Below are 20,228 nucleotides of genomic sequence, written 5' to 3' on the forward strand. Positions count from 1 at the left end.
TCTAAAACTATGTGGATAAACATCAAAAATGGAACAAGAGCTACTAAAATAAAAGGAAGAAACAAAGAACCAGTGGTACAATTTCTCCATGAATAAACTAGCTTGGAAATTCTAGCTGGGGATATCCAGTCATTAGAACAACTGGGTTCTGGAAAAGTCTTCTGATGGAAACAGTGAAAAAAAAGATTTCAGAACAGACCTTAACTGACTGTAAGATGAAACTTTGTAAGTTCACTAAAGGGACAAAGTAGGATCTACAAAACAAGAGGCTGGAACCAGTGACCTGCAAGGTCTCCAAAGGAGGAATCATCAAGTCATGGAGGTTGGAAAATACCTCCAAGATCATCAAGTCTATCTGTTAACATTGCCAAGTCCACACTAAACTAAACGCCACATATACCAGTCTTTTGAGTATCTCCAGGTCTGTGACTCAGCTCCCCTGAGCAGCTTGTTCCAATGCCCCACAAAACTTCACTGAAAACACGTTTTTATAATAGTCAATCTAAACCTTCCCTGCACAATTTGAGGCCATTTCCTCTGATCCTGTTTGTTACTTGGGAGAAGAGGCTAACTCTCACTCTTTTACACCTTCCTCTCAGGCAGTTGGAGAGAACAATAAGGTGCTCCTGAGACTCCTTTTCTCCAGGCTAAACAACACCAGCTCCCTCAGCCACTCCTCACAGGACTTGTGCTCCAGACCCTTCACCAGTTCTGTTGCCCTTCTCTGGACTCGCTCCAGCACCTCAGTATTTTTCTTGTAGTAAGGGGTCCAAAACTGAACATAGAATTTCAGGTGCAGCCTCACCAGTTCTGAGTACAGGGGGATGATCAGTGTCCTGGTCCTGCTGGCCACACTGCTTCTGATACATTGACCTTCTTGGCCACCTGGGCAACTGCTGGCTCACGATCAGCTGCTGTTGACCAGTACCCACAGGTCCTTTTCTGCTGGGCAGTTTTCAGCCATGCTGCCCCAGCCTGCAGCTCTGTGTGGGGTTGTTGTGATCCAAGTACAGGACCTGGCACTACACTTTCTTCAATCTCATAATTGGCCAGTCCAGATCCCTCTGCAGAGCCTTCCTACCTTTAGGCAGACCAACACTCCACCCAATTAAGTGTTGTCTGTCCATTTACTGAGGGTACACTCGATCCCCTTGCCCGTATTGTTAATAAAGATACTAAACAGAACTGGCCCCAGTACGGAGCCCTGGGGAGCACTACTGTTAACTGGTGACCAGCTGCACTTGACTCCATTCACCACCACTCTTTGGGCTTGGCCAGTCTCTCCAGGAGAATGCTGCAGGACATGACATCAAAGGCTTTACTGAAGTCTAGGTAGACACATACAAAGCCTTTCCCTTACCACAGATCAGGCTGGACAAGCAGGGCTTGCCCCTCATAAGCTCACGCTGACTGGGCCTGATCACGGTTTGTCCCATATGTGCCCCATATGTCACGGCACTGAAGATGATCTGTCCCATGACCTTCACCAGCACTGAGGATAGACTGTGCCTGTAATTCCCTGGATCCTCCTTCCAGCCCTTCTGGTGTAACAAGGCTGGTAATTCTTGTGCAAGAGACACTCATCACTTCACAGCTCAGAACATACCTGAAAAGGCACGGATGCAGACTTGCTGATTGTCAGCTAAGCAAACTGACTTAGAATGAGTAGAGAACATTGATGGGACTGCACATTCCAGTTTGTTAATACACAAAGATGGGGCTTCATTCTTCTCTCATGAATGACTGGAAGACCTGACAATTTTCAGTTTGGCATGTGCCCAGTGAGTTTGAGCCTGGGATTTATGAAATGTACAGCCTACACATTTCCACCATGTGCTGAACTGCTGAGTTACACATGACACACAGGAACAGTACTTATTCTGGTGAGGTTTTATCCATTGATCTCGCCTCCAGGAAACTCCCAGGTAACTTCAGATTGCCCTGAGGCCATATTCACTGTGCTTGTCACTGGTTTCACAGGATATCCCTCATGGTATCTGATACATTTATAATAAATGTATTACATGGGAACAGAGAGTATCTCGTTTCATACCTTCACTGCCTCCAGGTAAACTCTCACAGGATCTGGGACAAACCATTAAGCTCTTCATTCATGTGATGTCTGGATGTCAGATGAAGATCCAGATGTGAGTAATGCAAGTGACCTTAGAGTCCCTGATATGGAGGCACTTTTGCTGGAGGAGTTGCCGTCAAGTCACCTACTGGGAAGATTAGGCCAAGATCTCCTGGGCAGCAAGATGTTGCAACTATGAACTCCATTTTCTCCAGGGCCAATTGTCTATTGTTTCCACAATTAGAAGAATAGTTACTCAGTTTATTTCAATATTGTTGCTGTCTTGTGCCTTTAACTGATCAGTTACGTGGGTATAGACTGCGGTGGCTATCTGAAAACTCCTGAGATTGCAAAGAGCAAAAACTCAGACAGGTTCCAGCTGGATCCCAGTATGACTCCAAATCAACTCTTGCAACCATCAAAACCTGTCCTGCCAGTTCATAGTGATTTACTTTGAGAGAAAGGAGATGGAGGCAAGCGTCTGACCTCCACACAAATTATTTATGTTGAGTCACTTGAGGTCCTACATAAGATGAAAAGTTCTTTAGTGCAGTATCAGGAAACCTTGAAAGAAAATGTGTCTCCACCTGAGGACAGGATTTGAAGTGTGTTGATCTGATTTTTCATATTAGAAGGGATTCCACCTGTCAGTACTTGATCCAAATAAGCTACTATGGTAGTAAGTGCCCAGAAATAAAGGTAATTACATATTTGGAAGTAAACTGAGGGCAAGACATCAGGTTGTCCTATGAGAACTGCTTTACTCTATTAAGCATTACTGTAGGATACGACACTGCAGACTCAACAGTGCTGCTCCCATTTCCCAATTGATAACTTATCTATGCAATGCATAAATTCACATTTCTCTGACACACCTTCATGGAAACTACAAGACATATTCCAGGAACTAGTACTTTTAAATATGCATTAATTTCATTAGTACAGCTAAGGTTTTACAATCTCTTTAAAGACAAATTACATTCTGGAACAGATTAAAAATAACTGTTTAGCCAACAAAAAAACCTTAATAAGTAAACTTAGAAAGTTATTTCTCTTAAAATAAATGTTACCCTCGTGTTTTAAGGTTATTAATAAAATGAGTTTCATGTACTTACACTTTATAAAACAGATACTATGTTTCACTACCCAAGAAACAAAATTACTATGTATCACAGGCTGAGTCAAACTGCTTATATGAGAAGGGGGAGTTAAAATCAAGTGAAAATTTTGAATCTCAAATTTTAAAGTGTTTCACCTATAATAAATACTACTGCATTAAGAAAAGAAGGATTTCTCTGGAAGAGTATTACTATATGTAGAAGAGTATAAAGAATAGAAAAGAATACAGCGACAATAAACATACAAAATCTTTTGATATATGAAATTTGCTGTTACTTTTCAACATGCAAAAGTCAGGCTAAATTGCCTGAAAATTGTAACTCTGTTTAACACAGTTTTTATAGAAAATTTTATAAAGAGTAATTTTAAAAAATGTTGCTGATATTCTGTCAACAGCTAGTAGACAGTTTGCTAGCCCTCAAAGAGCAAAGAAAGAATATATAATTGCATTAAGTAAAATATAGACCCAACCAAGAAATTCAACACTGATAAAAATATACACTTGCAAAACCTAGCCAAGAATCAGAATGAATTCTTTTACTAGGTTAAAAAAGAATTAATATTGCTTCTATGTTCATTTTAACATATATATAAACATTAACAATCCCAAGGCTGCCTATTAGTTCACAAATGGCATATTTACAGTATTTATGATATTATACCCCATGTTGGGACATCCCATTACAGAGTCACGGTGGTAAGCTCCATACTTAAGGTGGATTCTGCAACACATTGCATCTTTCCAGTTATTCTCCTGCAGTATGATTACTCTGGGGCAAGAATTTACCACTTGCTTTCTGCCTACAGGGGAATCTCTTCAGAAGCTGACAAACTGATTTAAGCAGCTGTGGAATAATTTACTGGCTCTTGAGTTTTATTAAAGGAGAACAAAAGGCTTTGAGAGCTTTTGGTGGTTTATGCCACAAGAAGAAGAATGTTTGGCTTAGTAACTGGCCACTTTCTCTTTGACTTTCTTCTTGGCTCCATCCAGGATAATATCTGACTGCCATTTCACAGCCCTTTGAAAATGTATATGGTCCTAGGGAAAGAGAAGATGCCACATCAAGAGAGCCCAAATCAATATTAGGTGTATATAAACAAAAATAGTGTTTAAATACAAAATGTGCTTGAACTGATACTACGTTTCTAGATTCCCAAAAGTCTAATGAGGAAATGTTAAGCAGCATTATCCTTCTACAGATGAAAGTAGATTATGGCAAAGACAAAAGATATCAAAATCTGGGGTAATAATTCCTAATCTAATATCCCTCCTGTGAGACCTCATTGCTTACTACAAATAAACTATTTCCTTCCTAAATTTAAGTTGTTAAAATAACTTTTGAACCTCTCTGCAAAAAACGTATGCTGTGAGTCTAACACTCACCCCAAGAAACACTGGAAGGATTAATTAAGGTTTGTGAAGCACTGAAAGTATAGGGGAAACCCCCAGGAGGCAGTCCTTATTTCCATATTCTGACCAGGACTTGAAAGGCATGCAGTAAATACAGCCTGGGGCACAGAACAAGCAATACGAATAAAATAAAATATTGAACAGCTGTTTGTTAAGTGAATACAGTTCATCCCACACGCCAAATTTTTTTTCTGCCTTAGGCTGCAGGGAGTGGGAGGCTGAAATAAAATGTTACATTGAAGGGTTAAACAGTGAAAAAGTTACAGAAAATTGGAACTGTTTCTTACGAACAAAAATATTAAGACAACTTTTACAAGCAGAACTGCAAGCCCCACTCATTATCATATTAGAAGTACAACTGGTTAGATAGTACAAAAAGTCTGTGTTTACCAGGTTAACTTCTGTGTGGAGATACAGTGTCTTTCAGCTTATAAAAGCTATGTGGACACCACCAAACTCATACAAAGCCCTCATTTTATAAAGAGGGGTGAGAATGAAAGAGATTACATCACTCTTACAAAACTAGGAATGCTCCAAATACTACAGTAAGCAAAGATGGTGAGATCTGCCTGGAACTGAACCCCAAAGGAGCCAAGCTCACCCACAGCAGCTTTCCTCCCCAGCTCAGTGCTGCCTACCCACAGCAGGCAGCACGAAGTTGCCAGCGGGTGTGAGCTCACAGCTCACACAACCAGCCTGTACGGCTTGGGGGGTGCAGGGCACTGACTATTGCCTTCTCTTGCAAACTGCAGTGCAGTTTGCAGTGCACAGTGTGATGGAGCCTCATTCTTCTACCACTACAACTTCTATGGGTATTACAGGGAAGGAAAAAAGAATTGCCTGAAAACAACAATACAGAGAGCAAGGAAGGAAGAACAGGAACTGTGATAATCAGAAGTAGCTGCATTCCCATTGCAAACATAAATATTCTTTTCTAACATTTATTTTCCTTTCCAGATATTGCTCCATAATATCACTTCCCCCCCCCCCCCATTATTTTTCTCCCTTTACAAAAATAAAGATTTTCCTAAGACTGGTATTCAGAACTGACAGCCATTAACTCCAGTGTCTGTTTTTAGAATGCACTTGAGAAAACTGTGATTTTTCTCAAACCAGGAAAAAAATCAAGTCAATTCCAGCAATTACAGCAGTCAAATAGTTTTAATTATAATTTCTTTTTGTTAAGTGAACAAACAAAAAATACTGAGACAAAAAAACACACATTGGAAAAAACCTTACAAAAAGGAACATTAGGAAATCAACCCAGTATTTGATGTCTCCTCTTTTTTTGCCGCTGAAAGCCACATGGCACACAGTATTTTTAACTGAGGAGTCTTGTTTCAAATATATGCTGAGGAATCTTATTTCAAACATATACTAAATAAGGAGAGGAGTATTAAAACAGGCAGTCCCTTACTCTAATTTCATCCATCTCCCTCCTCTTCTTTCCTTGATGCAGTGAAACTTTAACACCAAACCCTGTCTCTCTCTCTCTTTTTTGTAAACAGTGATCAACATTTTCCTAAATGACCCCTGAAACGACCTACTTCGAAACTACTCATTAGTAACAGCCACGTTTGCAATATTAACCTGGATGTGGCTGTTTATTAAGATCTTTTAAGGGGGTTAGAATGAAGACACACTGCTGGTGTACAGGGAGCACAGAAGGGGTAATTTAAAACCCATGTTTTTCCTCCCCCTCGCCGAAAACATGCCCAACACTGTGCAGCTGTGCTGCCAGCTTCATCACTCCCTCCATCTCCACTCTTGCTAATTAAAAGGTTGATCACAGAACAATGCTCTTCTCATTAATTTCAGCTTTCTGATTGGGCAGGATTCCCACTCGCTCCGCCTGATCTTTTCCACACTGCTGAAGTTAATGTGACAGGAGCCCGAAGATGGATTACCCGCTGCCATATTGCCCATCACCTCCAATCAGCAGCTATCGGGGTAAACTGATTGTTCTAATTTGCTCTCATTATTTTTACAATATCAGGAGAAAATAACGCACACAGCTCACTGTCAAAGCCGTGAAAATCAGCCATTAGTTAAACCCAGACACTGAGTGGCTTTATTAGAAGCACTGCAGTTTATTGATTCAGCTTCGGTAAACTAAGATAATACCTATCCTCCTTAAACACACTTTTTAAGGTGCACTTATGTAGCAAGAAAATATTTATTAGGATGCTTTTGGAAATGCTCACTGTCTCAGCCTGTTATTTTGATATGCTGGCAGACAACAAAGATTAAGAACAATGGAAGCTTGACTTCCACATAAAGAAGGGCAAAATATGCAGCATTATCCGCATGGCAGCCTGCATGCACGTCTCAGCTACTCTTCTACAGTTTAAATAAAAATCATCTCAGGACTAGTATGGCAGGTGAATATGTAAATACACCCTATAATCACACAAAATACAGTACTACCATAAAGGCAGACATGGTACAGGCATGATTGTATGAGCTGTATGTACAAGGTCAGCGATTTAGTATTGGGTTTCATTTTCTGTTGGTTTTTTTTTTTTTTTTTTTTGGCTAAGCAAAACAACCTGCATAGCCCAGCATCAAAACACAGGGTCTGAGAGAAGAAAGTCTAACTAAGAGAAACTCTTTTGTATGGCTGGGAGCTATTTTTTACCCTACGCAAACACATTATGCTGCCACAATTTGGGAACACGTTCAGAAATGTCACTCCACACTAAAGCCTCACCAGATCCCGGAGCTAAGAAATAAATAAAGTATTGTTAGCAGCATGGAGTCAAGAATTTTTACACCACAGCAGTGTTTAGAACACGCTGGAAATTCTGGACCTCTGACTGTCTCTATGTTGTATATAAAGGGTCCTACATTATTTTGCCTGCTGCTTATCTACATCTTAGTGAAGGGAAATGTTAAATAATGGGATTAACAGAAATATGATACCTTAAATCTTGCTAAACATAAACGCTTAACTGGTGTCTATGATACTCTAACTGGCAATGTACTCCAAGAGTGACAGGCAGAGCACAGCAGACTGATTTTACTTTTAAATAATATCTAAATTAGATTAGTTCTTTGTGTAGATCTGCATGAACCAGAGGGGACATTCATCATTGTGCCAAAAAAGTTAAATTCACTGGGGTACACTCAAAGTGAATGGTTCTAGACCCACGTTTTATCTCTCAGACGCATCATCAAGATGCTGTGCCAATATGCATGAAGCCAGCTAGGAGCTGCAAGAAAGACAACGGGAGGGTAACTGGGTAGTAGAAAAGGTTTAATTTTTTCCTTTGTCGATTATGAATTGCTTGGGACAGGATCTGTGGTTTCTCTGTCTTGTAAGCACAGAGCATCCCTTTCAAGAATTGAGCTTCTTTTTTAATATTTAAATGGATTAAATATGAAGAAGGGTATTCTCCTCCCCCTTGCTCCAAACCAGATGTAATTCTAGTTCCCCCTCCTCCCCCTGATGTAATTTAAAATGCTACAGTTTTCATTACTGCTTTTTAATATTTTTAAATCCTCATCAGCTAGAGCCGTGTGTTTGGGGTTTGATTTTTCCTCCCTCCTAGGAAAGCCACCTCCTAGCTTTGTTTGGTATCTCTTTTGACCCTTGCTAATGGTGTTCTCTTGGAGGGGCGTGCCATGCCTTTTCCTCTTAAAATTCCTGCACTGAAAGACTGCACCACACCACACTCTACAAAACGTGCTGATGGCACAAATTACAAGCCCCCAGCCGAACACTCCAGCCCCCACCATTCGGGCAGATTTATGTGGGCTCTTGCCGACGTTATTACAAGTCAGAGTTTATTGGGAAATTGTTACATTATGCGGAGTGTCTAACAAATTGCTTATGCTGCTATAATTGGATTACAACAGCCGCTTGCTCCCACCGGTAAGATTAGGCAAGTAGGACTCCTGCCGATCTCTGAGCGTTAGCAGTAATTTTATTTGCCTTGCCTCTCTCTTTCCTAACAACATGCCTCTTTCCCTGCCAGCTGTCTGCTGAAAAGGCACAGGCTTGTTCCTTGGCCCTAACAATGCAATTACAGCCCTGCAGATCGCACTGTTTGTGCATTAAGTACAGAGCCAAAACGAGGCGAATTGATCGTTTGACTTTTGGAGGAGCCATGTGATCTCTGCGTGCGGGTGATCCGGCATGCACCGCTGGGCAGTGCTGCAGTGCGCGCCTCACCATCAACCCGCTCCTCGCTACCTCCCCTCCCCTGCCCGCTCCCAACAGCAAAGATGTTGAAGCCCACCCCACCTTAATCCCCATCAGGCTATAAAAACAGCCTCATTTTTGGGTGCTCTCTTGCCAGGCTGAACTCAGAACTCACTGCCTTCTGAAATGTGATGCTTGGCCACATCAGTGACTTCCCTGCAGTGGGCTACACTAGGTAACTGTTATTACAGCATTTTATACCCACAAGCTTTAGCACAAGAATTGGACATATTTTCGAACAACTTCTTAAATTCTTGTATTTGAAAAATACTAAAAATACATCTAATGTCATGTATTCTGTACCATCTGAGGGTGCTGTCACTGCAGGTGATTACTTAAAAAGCAATGCTTCCCATGTCTGCCACTACTTATCACTGAAGCCACCAATTACTTGGATTCCAAACTGTTTCACATTTCCAGCATGAAGGACCCTAAAGTACTTTGCAAATACTTGCAAATACAAGTCCAGTTTGGTTACAAACACTTCTTACAAGCTTGATGTGATGGATATGGAATGAAGACCTCAAGGCTGTAATTCTTTATGCAGAGTACCCATCACCAAACCAGCAAACACACAGCAAGGAACAACAGCATGTGATACTATACATAATATAGTCGCAGAGGAATTTTGACTAAGGATGCCAGGTCAAGTTCTACATTTTAAAGACTTCTATTACATCTTCACTATCTGTACACTGAGAGGATTCCAAGATTATTTCATTTAGAAGAGACCCCTGGAGTTCTCCAGCTCAGCCTCCTGCTCAAAGCAGGGTGCTTTATGAGGTCAGATCAGGTAGCCCATGGCTCTTGTAAACCCCCAAGGATGGAGGCTGAAGAGCCTCCAAAAGTAACCTGCTCCAGTTTGACTGTCATCACCACAAGAAAACTCTTCCTTGAGACCACTCAAACATGAGAAGACTTTCTAACATCTATGGGGGGGACTTTCCAGTTAAATCTGAATTAAATCTGAAATGTAATGCAATTTGCTTTACCAAGATTCCAAAGCATGGGGTCCAAAAAGTAGAAACATCTCCACTGAGTTGACCAAAATTTGAAAATTATTCTTCATATCAAGATTTTGCCTATCCCCTGCCTGACCATCCTTACTGCAGAGCTTGGAGAACTGATCTCCATAATATGCTTAAGAGACCCTCAGCTACAAAGCAATGTATGAGTTAGCTTTTATATTGCTGTTTCTCCAAAGTCTCGGCTGCATTTAAAAAAGCCCCAAGTGTAATTCTTTTTTAATTTGTGGTTTCATTGACATGCAAAGTCATTTTGGGTGGTAAGAGAAGCAGAAATGACAACCACTCCACAATGTTTTTGTAACTGAAGACTAAAGAAGCCTGTTTACACATAGTTTAACACTCAAAAGAAACTCTGAACAGCTGAAATGCCTTATAAATAGCTCAGACCCAGAGGAAGTGCAAACGTCTGCATTGTGAATTGTAGATCTTAATTACAGACAATGGCTGGTACAGCAAGTAGCACAGAAAAAAAAAGTGAAACAGTTGCACTGTTCATGGTTGGCAATAATTCTTCAGGAAAATATTTACTATCAATCAGTTATGAGAAAAGGGACTCTGCGCTCATAAAACAGCACGTTGCTTCTCATACCAGGACCATTTTGCTTCAGCATAATCTGAATTTAAACAGCTTGTTTCCTGCGGATATAATTTTGGAAATAAATAAAACAAGTCTATCAAAATCTGGAGAATGTGTATGGTGGGGTGGAGTGGGGGGAGCAGGAATATCACATTTCTTTATCCATAATTTGCAAAGAGGTTATTAGACCAAGATGAAGCTAAAGCATAAGATTGTCTTGACCTAAAAAAAAGATAGATGGACCTAGCAAAGAGGATAAAAATAGTCATATTTGTGGCAGGAAGATCATCATTAAGGGCAAAGCTTTTAGATAAAACTCTGATGCCATTTTCTACTTGTGCTGTCTGAGAATTCCCTTTCAAAGCACCTTTTGCATGTTAAGTACTCCCAGCAATGCCTGCCATTCACGCAATTCTCATTACAGAGAGAATACCTCCAACAGAAGGATAAAATGACATGCTTACATCTCTATCAGCTGGTGGCTAAGGCAGTGTTTATCCAGTTTGCAACAACCTCAGAAACTGCTGTCCCTCCCGGAGAAAGGTATAGCCAAGACAGTAGAGGATACTTTATTGAGGGATTTGGGGCTGGAAGCATATCCACTGACAGTCCCTCTGCATCATTACACAGAAGCTAACATACTGTCTTATTAAAACAGTAAAACAAATACCTGGAAACTGAACATTGCTAGCCAAATAGTATTTGTTCATTATTAAATTGCTCTAGTTTAAATCTCAGGGATTGGAAAGGCTTCAAAATCACTAGAAAACAATACATTATCTGAAGATGCACTGAGTCAGTGGTATATCACAGCAGAACTCTGAGCTGGTAGTGCTATTCATGCAAAGTAAATGCAGACACACACTCTGGAAAAAAAGAGCCATCAATCTGTGACATAAAGGGACTTGAGAGTACAAGAGGGACATCTTCAGATCAATTTGTCCTACTGCCAACTGGAACATCCAGCCTGGAACCCTAAACGCTTCTTTATTAAAGAGTGCTTGTAGCTGCTCCTTCAAATTCATATAAAAATTCCAGACTTAATGTTATTATTGTGCAGACTATGTTTGTTCTAAAAATTCAGAAGTAGCAATGCAGAAAGAACTGACAAAGGAAAGATTTCAATTACCAGCTACTTCCACCACTCCTTGCTTTAGCTGAATCGCCCTTGAGTGTAAAATGTGTAGCTATAGCTAAATAATAAGATGCATCTTTGAAAGGAAATTTCACATATCATGCTGGAAGTGCCAAGGTCTGTTCTCACAGTTCCGTTTTTCCAGAATTAAGCACAATAGGGCTCCCTCCCACCTTTAGAAATATGATGAACAGCAACGATTCCCTAAAAGACAGAAAATGCTTGAAAGACCCTGAGAAGTGCCTTAGTTTGCCAGGACCTTAAAAAGCAAGACCAGTTATCACATGTGGGTAGCAAGTAGTGGTCTGAAACAGAAGTCGGATTTTTCAAGGGTGGCAGGCGTCACTATATTTTTCTTCTTCTAATTCTATTTAGATCAAGGTAGAGGTAGAGACTCTCTCCCAGCTGATCTTGCTGAGTCCAGAACTAAGCAGAAACCTGCGGATGCTGCATTCCATTTTGAAGGTGTCTCATCAGTGCTGTCTCTCACAGGGATGCCACGGGGTGCCTGTCTCTGGCACAAGTAGGAAAGAATTCAATGTACAAAATGAAACTGAGAACGCTCTTTTGTACAGGAGATATAGATGAACTGGAACCAACTGCAGGAGTTAACAAACAGTAAGACCTATCTAATGAATGGAAGAAATGGGTATTGACTGAAGAGCTCTGAGATCAACTACACACAAATCTCCTGCTGGGAAAGAAAAGAGCACTTGGAATCAAAAGGGTATGTCTAGGATCCAGGGTAACGCAAAATCTACAAACTCGAAGCAAACAGCAAAACTCAACCTAACACACCATACAAAGGTGTGAAAAGGCATGACCTCTGTTTGAAAACAGGACTGTATATAATCCATCCAAGCAAATACTCAGCCAAGGAGACTGGAGACACACCAGAGCATCCCTCACCACACATCAAACAGAAAGTGTGAAAGTCACCACAGAAAGATTTCCTGGACACAGAAGAGGAGAGAAACTTGTTTGCACACCCAGGAGCATCAAAAGAATCCTAGTGACATACCAGATGCCAGGGGACTTTTAACTATGTCCCTCTCTAATTGAGGATGAAGCACACACCAACACCATTATCTGCCTGAAGATACTGGCTTACAAAATATGGAACAAACAATAGGAACAGATGCTCATTTGGCCAGATTTCAATAAGCCTCATTAAAATCAAACACCCTGTCCTTGGAGCCCAGGTTCATGCTACATTTCTACCTTATTTAAGCACCTAGCACCAATTCCTGAGGAAGTTGTCCACTTGTGGTTGCACACCAGTAGCATCATTAAAAGAAAATCTCTTGCAGAGATTTTCGAATAAGTAAAGAAACAAAAAGAGGAAGTTTATATATATATATGCCAGTGTGTGTACACATACATGTAAAAACACAATTAGAGATTGCATTTCCTTTTAAAAGACATTGGCTTGAATATACATCAGATTTGTTTATAACTCAAAGGCAAGGGGCAAAAGATGCCAAAAAATAACAGAAAAACTCTGATAGATGCAAGAGAAATGATGCTACAAATCACACATATGAAATCTGTCCATCACGATGTATAATTTTTAATTTAAGATCCCAGATATTCAGTCAAAATATGCACACACTTGAAACAATTTCTAATGCTCCTTATTTGCTTTTACCCAAACAAGGAAGTCCTAAGTCCCATCAATGGAGTTTCAGAGGACAAATACCAGAAATGAAGAGCTAAGAACAAGACACAAAGATTCATTAGAATATTACATTCTAGCTTTATTTTAAAATGTCTGAATAAAACTAGTTAATTCATAGGTTTGCAAAAGGCACAGAGCACCTGGCTGCAGAGTCAGCATGACTCTGTACACAAAACCAGACAGACAAGGTTTCCTAATAAACACAAACTTCCTTGAGTGATCAAAGTACTGTGGCCCTGTGCTGCTTTCCACACCTGAATATGTGTATCTGTTTTTTCCTCCTTCTGTTTTAGGAAGAATGCCAGTTGTTAGGTTGGTAGTTTACACTGGATGTCCTGTACAGAAGCACTCGTTCACAAGAGAGTTTAACAAATGTGCAGTGCTCCAGTCTGAGAGAAGATCCCTCAGTATTGGTATGTGTGGCCTCAAGGGTAACTGCATTTCATTCTTTGAACAAACTTTTAGAAATGTCAAGCACACAATCAGTAAATGCCATTAATACAGTCCTAAGTGAGCACAATTATCTTTTCTGCAAGTATGTGCAGAATCAGAAATTTAGTTTTCAGAAAAACCATTGTCTCTTGCAGACTGACTGACACATCTGACAAGCAGCTGATAATGCAGTTAATCCCAGTCAGGGATCAGAAAAAAAAATAATGATTTCCAAAGTAACCCTTTCTATGTTTCATGAACCCCCTATAATACATTTGGAAAAGTGCTGCAGATAATGAAAACTGCAGCACCTTCCAGTATTCACCTCCCTGACAAAACATTTTAAAATCCAAGGCTATAAAATACATCAATAATGGAAGATAAAACTTGCTGTGTGCATGTGGTAGGAGAAGGCCTCTGAATTCTATACAAAGCATTTAAGCCTTCACCTAGGGAACATTTAACAGTTTTGCCATTTGCCTATGCCATCACTGAACCATCTGCATTTAGATAGCTGGATTTATAAATGCTTTGAAACTTCTAGAATTTGAAAGACAAGCTCGCTTAGAACCAACTTCATTTGGTTTGTAGATAGGAAGGCAAAGTACTAGCCAGGCAAGCTATTACTAGGGGAATTATACCCCCAGAAAAGTCCTTATGTTTTTTTAGAGAAAGATATAAATATATATATATATATACACACACATGTATGTGCATGTATGTATGCATTATATATGGTTTTCCATACATATATGATGGCAGACTGTCCAAGAGTATATATACATATATATTGCCCTACAGCATATAGAGACATGATACTTCTAAAACATACACGTTTTTATCTCCAGGATGATGTCTCAAATTCATCCTCAATAGCATGAAACAAGTCTTGCTGTTCCTGCCTTGAGCCCTACCCACACCTCTCACCACAAACCTGCTGAAAACATAACTTCTGGAGAGCTTATTAGGACATGAAGTTGCTAAAGTATGTGATTTTATTTAAAAGAGGCACCACTTAAATTAGTTGTACTTCTTGCACACCCTTGCTCCTTAGTGAGGCAATCAGGTCAAACACGACACTGCAGAGCAGATGGGGTTGAATGGGTTTACTCCCATGAGCTTGCTGTGAGCTGCTTTATGGCACTGGAACAATGCTCCATGATGAGACAACTCAGTCAGAGCCGCTCTGCTTAAAGAGTTTCACCTACTCTGTATCATAAAACTCCTTAGGAAGCAGTGTGCAAGACCAGTCATGTTAAGAATGGAAGTGCTGGTACCAAACTTTGTACCAGGAATTTGTACCAGAACTGGTAGCTTCTCTTGGAAGTGCTCCTCCAGTGGAATATAACTGGCATGTCAAGCACAGTTTATGAGTGCTAAGCCACCTGCAAGCACCATTACAAACTTCTATGGTAGCTCTGAGTAGAGTCAAAAGTAATGGGACATCCAAATTTCACCAGCACAACCCCAGCAAAGATTTAGCTGGGAAATTATCTTAAAGGTCAGTACAAAAGTGGCCCCTGAAGGGACAAGGCACCTTTAACAACCAATCAAAGTACAAAATAAATGGACTTCAAGAAGATCAAGGAATAATAACTGAAAGAGAAAACAGGCTTTTGAGTGGTCAGGTTTGTGGTGACAGAGGAGCAGCAAAATGCCAGCTGGTTTCAGTAACAGATGGCTGCATGCACTGATCTGTGCTGCATGCCCATTCTAAACTTCCTTTCAGTGGAAATACAAAGCTTACACAAGACTAAACGCATCCTTCACGCAGCCTTTCCACACATCATCATGGTTCAAATGTCCTCTATTCACAAACAGACCAAGCTGTACATTGGTTTACTCTAGTTATGCTGAATTCTAAGACAAGAGGGTGGCTAATGGCATCTGTTCTTTTCCAATCAAATCTACCTTAATTGTCAAGAAATTACTTTTCTGTGACAAGCTAATAAATTAATTTTCTTATCATTCTGACTGTAATATCTCCCTTGTCCCTTTCCTTTAAGTGCAGTGTTCACTGTATTTTAATTGAAAAGCCTTTTTGCACCTCCCTTCTGGTAGCTAAGAAAGGGAACCATGATACACAGAGCTCTAATGCAGTATTTCTAATATGTATCTGGACATTTGTCATTTGAAGTTGCCACAGCTAATTACATGGCCGGCATAGGTCCTCCCACTGGAAAAGTCCATTACTTGTATGGCAAAATGAACCCTTCAATCCTACATAGCTCAGGACTCAAGTAATCATTTCCAGCAGAGAAAAACAGCAAAACAGGATCCGGAAGGAGAGAAAAGCCTACCCAAAATACTTACTCTTTGTTTAAATATTTTTTCCTAACTGTAATATTTAAAAATAACTTTTTAATATTTAACAAGAATATCTAACAAGAACTTGACTAACAATGAACAATTTACTAAAAATCCCTCAAAACCAAAGCCATTCTGTTACTTACTTTGGCCACACAATTTTCAGTCTTCATAGCAGTGCTTCCTAGACATACTGTTTCCTGGTTTAAGCACAGTCTGGCACAGCTGTTGTAGGTCTGCAGAAAGATTAAAATGGTTATGAATAGAAGAACACAATTTTCTTTCAGGCACCACATTTTTGGCACAGGAACCTACACTAACTCTACTACTCTACTACATTTCCTTTTTCTAAGATGTAAATGTTTCAAACCAATATAAACTAGTTTATAGCAAAAGTCTATGTTCAGGGCATGCACGTTCTCTGAGAATCCATGTACAATTTTACAGTACGGAAATACAAAGACAAAGATTTTTCTCCTCTGTTCCTTTGAAAATGGAAAAAAAAAATCTCATCTCACTTTTTGTTCTTTCACAAAATGCTGCATAATGGAACAATTAAAGCAAGGTGCTTTCTACACACTAGTTATCAGAGAGTATGTCAAATGTGAATAAACATCTGACTTTATCAGAATATAAAATGTAAAATACATGGGACACAATGAATGTTATAATCAGAAGGGAGCAAATGCAGACCACATTCCATTGTTGTATTTAATCTTCCCAGTTAGGTAAAGCTCTTAAAATTGTTTTGAAGGAGAATGTCTTTTTTCTTTAATGCTGTCCTGACCAAGTGACCCCCAGCTGGGGCTGCAGACTTCAGAGTCTTTGCAGAACACATCACTTGTAGTCTCTCTCCCTTTTGAATACTTACGAAGTTGGCTTACAATTATAATTTGGTTGATTTGGCTGTTTAAACTAATATGCCTGAAGAACTCAGGAGCTTCTAACAGAGGCTCTCCTCCTCACCCCCAGCACCTTTGCATCTAAGAGCTTCAGTATGGGATTAATACACCCGCCACCATTTACAGAAAAATGCTCCCATGCAAAAGTGGTAGCTCAAAAGCAAGCACCAACTTGATTTGTTTCAAGAGCAGAAAGTGGACCACAGAGAAGATGTTGCCACCTCAAAAAGTTGTGTGGGGAAACTCAAGAAAGATACTGAAAAAGAATGAAATTAAACTTGTTACGAAGACATTTTCAAGAGCACTAAGAAAAGCATACTAACATTCATAATATTTTAAGATTGCCTTAATGGGAGGATGCACAAAGACTTGCAGTGAGCTGCCTGTCAGTTATCTCCCTGTAATACTCACTGGCAATCTCAGGAAATGTTTTCTTTAGGGCTTGCTACAATTTCCATTTGCTAGATTTGAAATTACTTCAATCCCAAACCTGCTACAGGTTACAAAACCTGTGGACAACACTGGCATGATAAGGGCTCCTATACTTCTCTGCCCCAAAGCTCCATCACCAGAGCCAGATTCCCTCAATGCCAAGAACCAAAAAACAATCTCCCTCTCTTGCCCCTCTGCCAGAGGCCTGACTGCGTAAAATGTTGTCAGCAGCAACATAAAAACTGGCAGAGGAGAACATGGCAAAGGATTTCAGAGACAAAAATGCAAAGAGATGAAAAGGGGTTTACGCTGAGTGATAGGAGGTGTGTCCACAAAACCAGCATTCCCAGCAGCCCCTAGCTCAGGTAAGCACCAACTGATGGGAAATGAGTGTTCTCAATCAGTTTATAACATTCACCTAAGTTCGTACCATCCTCATGAAACATTCCTTACTGTACACAATGGGAAATCAATATACTGGCTTAGGTGGATCTGTACTGGACCAGCACAGTACAAACATTCTTGGAGAAATTAAGGATAGCACAGTCCTTTCCATCTTACCTATCTACAGAGCCCCTTTAAAGTTCACCATGAAACAGAAACAAAAGAGATCACAGAAGCCCTATCTTCTCCATTGCTTTAGCATTCATGTTTTATTTCTCACTGAGCTCTCTAACCAGAAACAATTAGTGACAGACTGGAATGCGGAATATTCTGGCTCCAGCAGTTCTCCTTACATGTCACAACATTGAGATCTGCTTTGACTAGCAGCCAGCAAGCAGTTTCTGTCTCTAGACCCAGGAGAAACTGAAGAATTCAAACACATGAATTCTTTCAAGGTGCTGTGCAGATGAACAAAGTACGTCTTTCAGCAGGAGAGGTTCAGATTCAAACTGGATTAGGCCACAAGCAAACAGAAGTCTGATTGCCTCTTGCAAATATTTGCCAACATCATAAAACCATCACCCTGGTATGCATAAAACTTTTCCCTCAGAAGAATGATCAGAATGGTATAAACTACTATAAATTGGAGCTTAGATATAGCATCCCAACCGACAGACAAAAAGTTGATACCATCTGCTTTGCACTGACATTTAGACAATACCATGCAAACTTCATTTTACAGGCATGGTATTAGTTAAATTCAACCAGATTGTGAAGGCAAAAAACATGAAGAGTTGGTAAGATTCTTTGTTCAGTTTTCACATTTGTGTAATTTAACCCATTTATTGGAATTCTGTGATTTTTTTCACTTGCAATTTAATTCCTATAATTCCATATGCAGTACTTCTGCACAACTTGTCTGCTACATACTGTAAGTTTTATGAGGAGCCCTGATTGAGGAAAGCTACTACAAACTCCACTTTGCAGATCAAAAGCTCAGCCACATAAACATTTACTGAAAGCAACAAAGAAGTCTGTGGCTCTGTGAACTGAACCATGAACTCAAATCTTGTCAGCCTTTTTCCTCCCAAGACAGGTATGCATAAACTTTGGTTACATGCCAGCTTTTTAAAAGCTGGGCTTGCAATAGGCTTTCTTCACATTTACAAATGGGAAAGGGTAGACAATCCAAACACAAAATGTGAAATACTAAATGCTAAACCTAGAGACATCAGCATTTTCTGAGAATGAAAGAAGCTCACTATGCACTATTCAAAAGTTACATGCATGTCAGAATGCAAATACAAATAATTATTCTAGTGTATTGCTTAATTTTGATTACTTTCACCAACACATTACATCTCATGAGAACAGCACCAATTGAACTTCCAGCAAAACTTGTTCACCAAATCCCACAATACCAGGACTACTGACATTTGACTATTATATCATTCATTTAAAGAAGATAAAATGAAACACTTCTTCACACATTTGGCAGTGAACTTCTGGTGCTTCCTGCCCCAGGACATTGTGCAAAGAAACACCATCAGAAGTGGAAAAAGGGACTAAACAAACTCAGGGACAGCAGCTCCAGAGATACTCAGCACAGATATCTTCCAGACATCCCTCGTGGAACAGCAGTAGATGCTGCAGGGACAGGAAGGCAATGGAGTACCAAAAGAGGCCAGACCTTCTTGCTCCCATTCAACAGCACTTTCCACAGTGCTGGAGTAGGCAGTGGATGAGCTCTGGGTCTGACTGACCTGGGCATTCTCATGCTATCAATACACCTCTCTGCTCTCTGATAACATACCAAGGAACTCCTCCTTCCCAACCTTTTCAACCACAGAAGGAGAGAAGGACATGCTTTTACTGTAAGAGCTAACTTTACACAGTGATTTCATTACATAAGGATTTATGTATGTGCCAAATTACCAGACAACCATTTAGTCCTTCAGCAGCTCTTTGTTTCTCAGTAGAAGGGAAAAAGAGAAAATTAAAAGAGTATGTATTGTGGATTCAACACATCAGGATGCATATTTGAGAATAAAACATAAAGTACTCTTCAGTTTGACATACATTACTGTCTTTGCAAAGTTACAAAATTTTTCTTATTTTCAAATTCTCACAGAAGAATGCCTTATTAGCCTTGTGGGATGAATAAAGAGCACAAAGAAGATTCACACACATGTTCTACAATATGTTTTAAAGGGTTGAAAGCAAAACACAGAAAACCTAGTTATTCCTTACAGTCCAGAGGAAAAAGAGGCAATGTCACTCTGCTTGATAGGTCTCAAAAGAAATGTATTGCCAATGTTACAAAGAAGCTGCATCTGGCTCATGAGGCCAGGTCATAAGAAGATTGGAGAATATATCGTCCAGGCAGTACTACATGGTAGTCTCCAACTGCTTTTTTGCAGGCAGCAGTTACTGGCTACTGAGAGACACGAAATGGCTGCTGGACACGGAGATTTGGTTTCATCTGATATTGCTCATACACTAATAGTTATTGTGAATAGGTCCAGTGAATTCTGGACCTATTCAC

The 20,228-nt window shown here is 40.0% G+C and overlaps 1 protein-coding gene across 6 annotated transcripts in view; it reads right to left on the minus strand.

The window, feature by feature from the left end:
- Nucleotides 1–20,228, minus strand: part of BTRC (beta-transducin repeat containing E3 ubiquitin protein ligase) — a 114,517-nt gene that overhangs the window by 37,384 nt on the left and 56,905 nt on the right. For all 6 annotated transcript variants that reach the window (XM_012574639.5, XM_072931196.1, XM_012574638.5 and 3 more), the window contains one exon: nt 16,112–16,201. In XM_012574639.5, the coding sequence (XP_012430093.4) occupies nt 16,112–16,201 (90 nt within the window). The remainder of the gene's footprint in view (nt 1–16,111; nt 16,202–20,228) is intronic.

The sequence above is a fragment of the Taeniopygia guttata genome, chromosome 6 (assembly GCF_048771995.1).
Source record: "Taeniopygia guttata chromosome 6, bTaeGut7.mat, whole genome shotgun sequence".
In the NCBI taxonomy this organism is placed as follows: Eukaryota; Metazoa; Chordata; class Aves; order Passeriformes; family Estrildidae; genus Taeniopygia; species Taeniopygia guttata.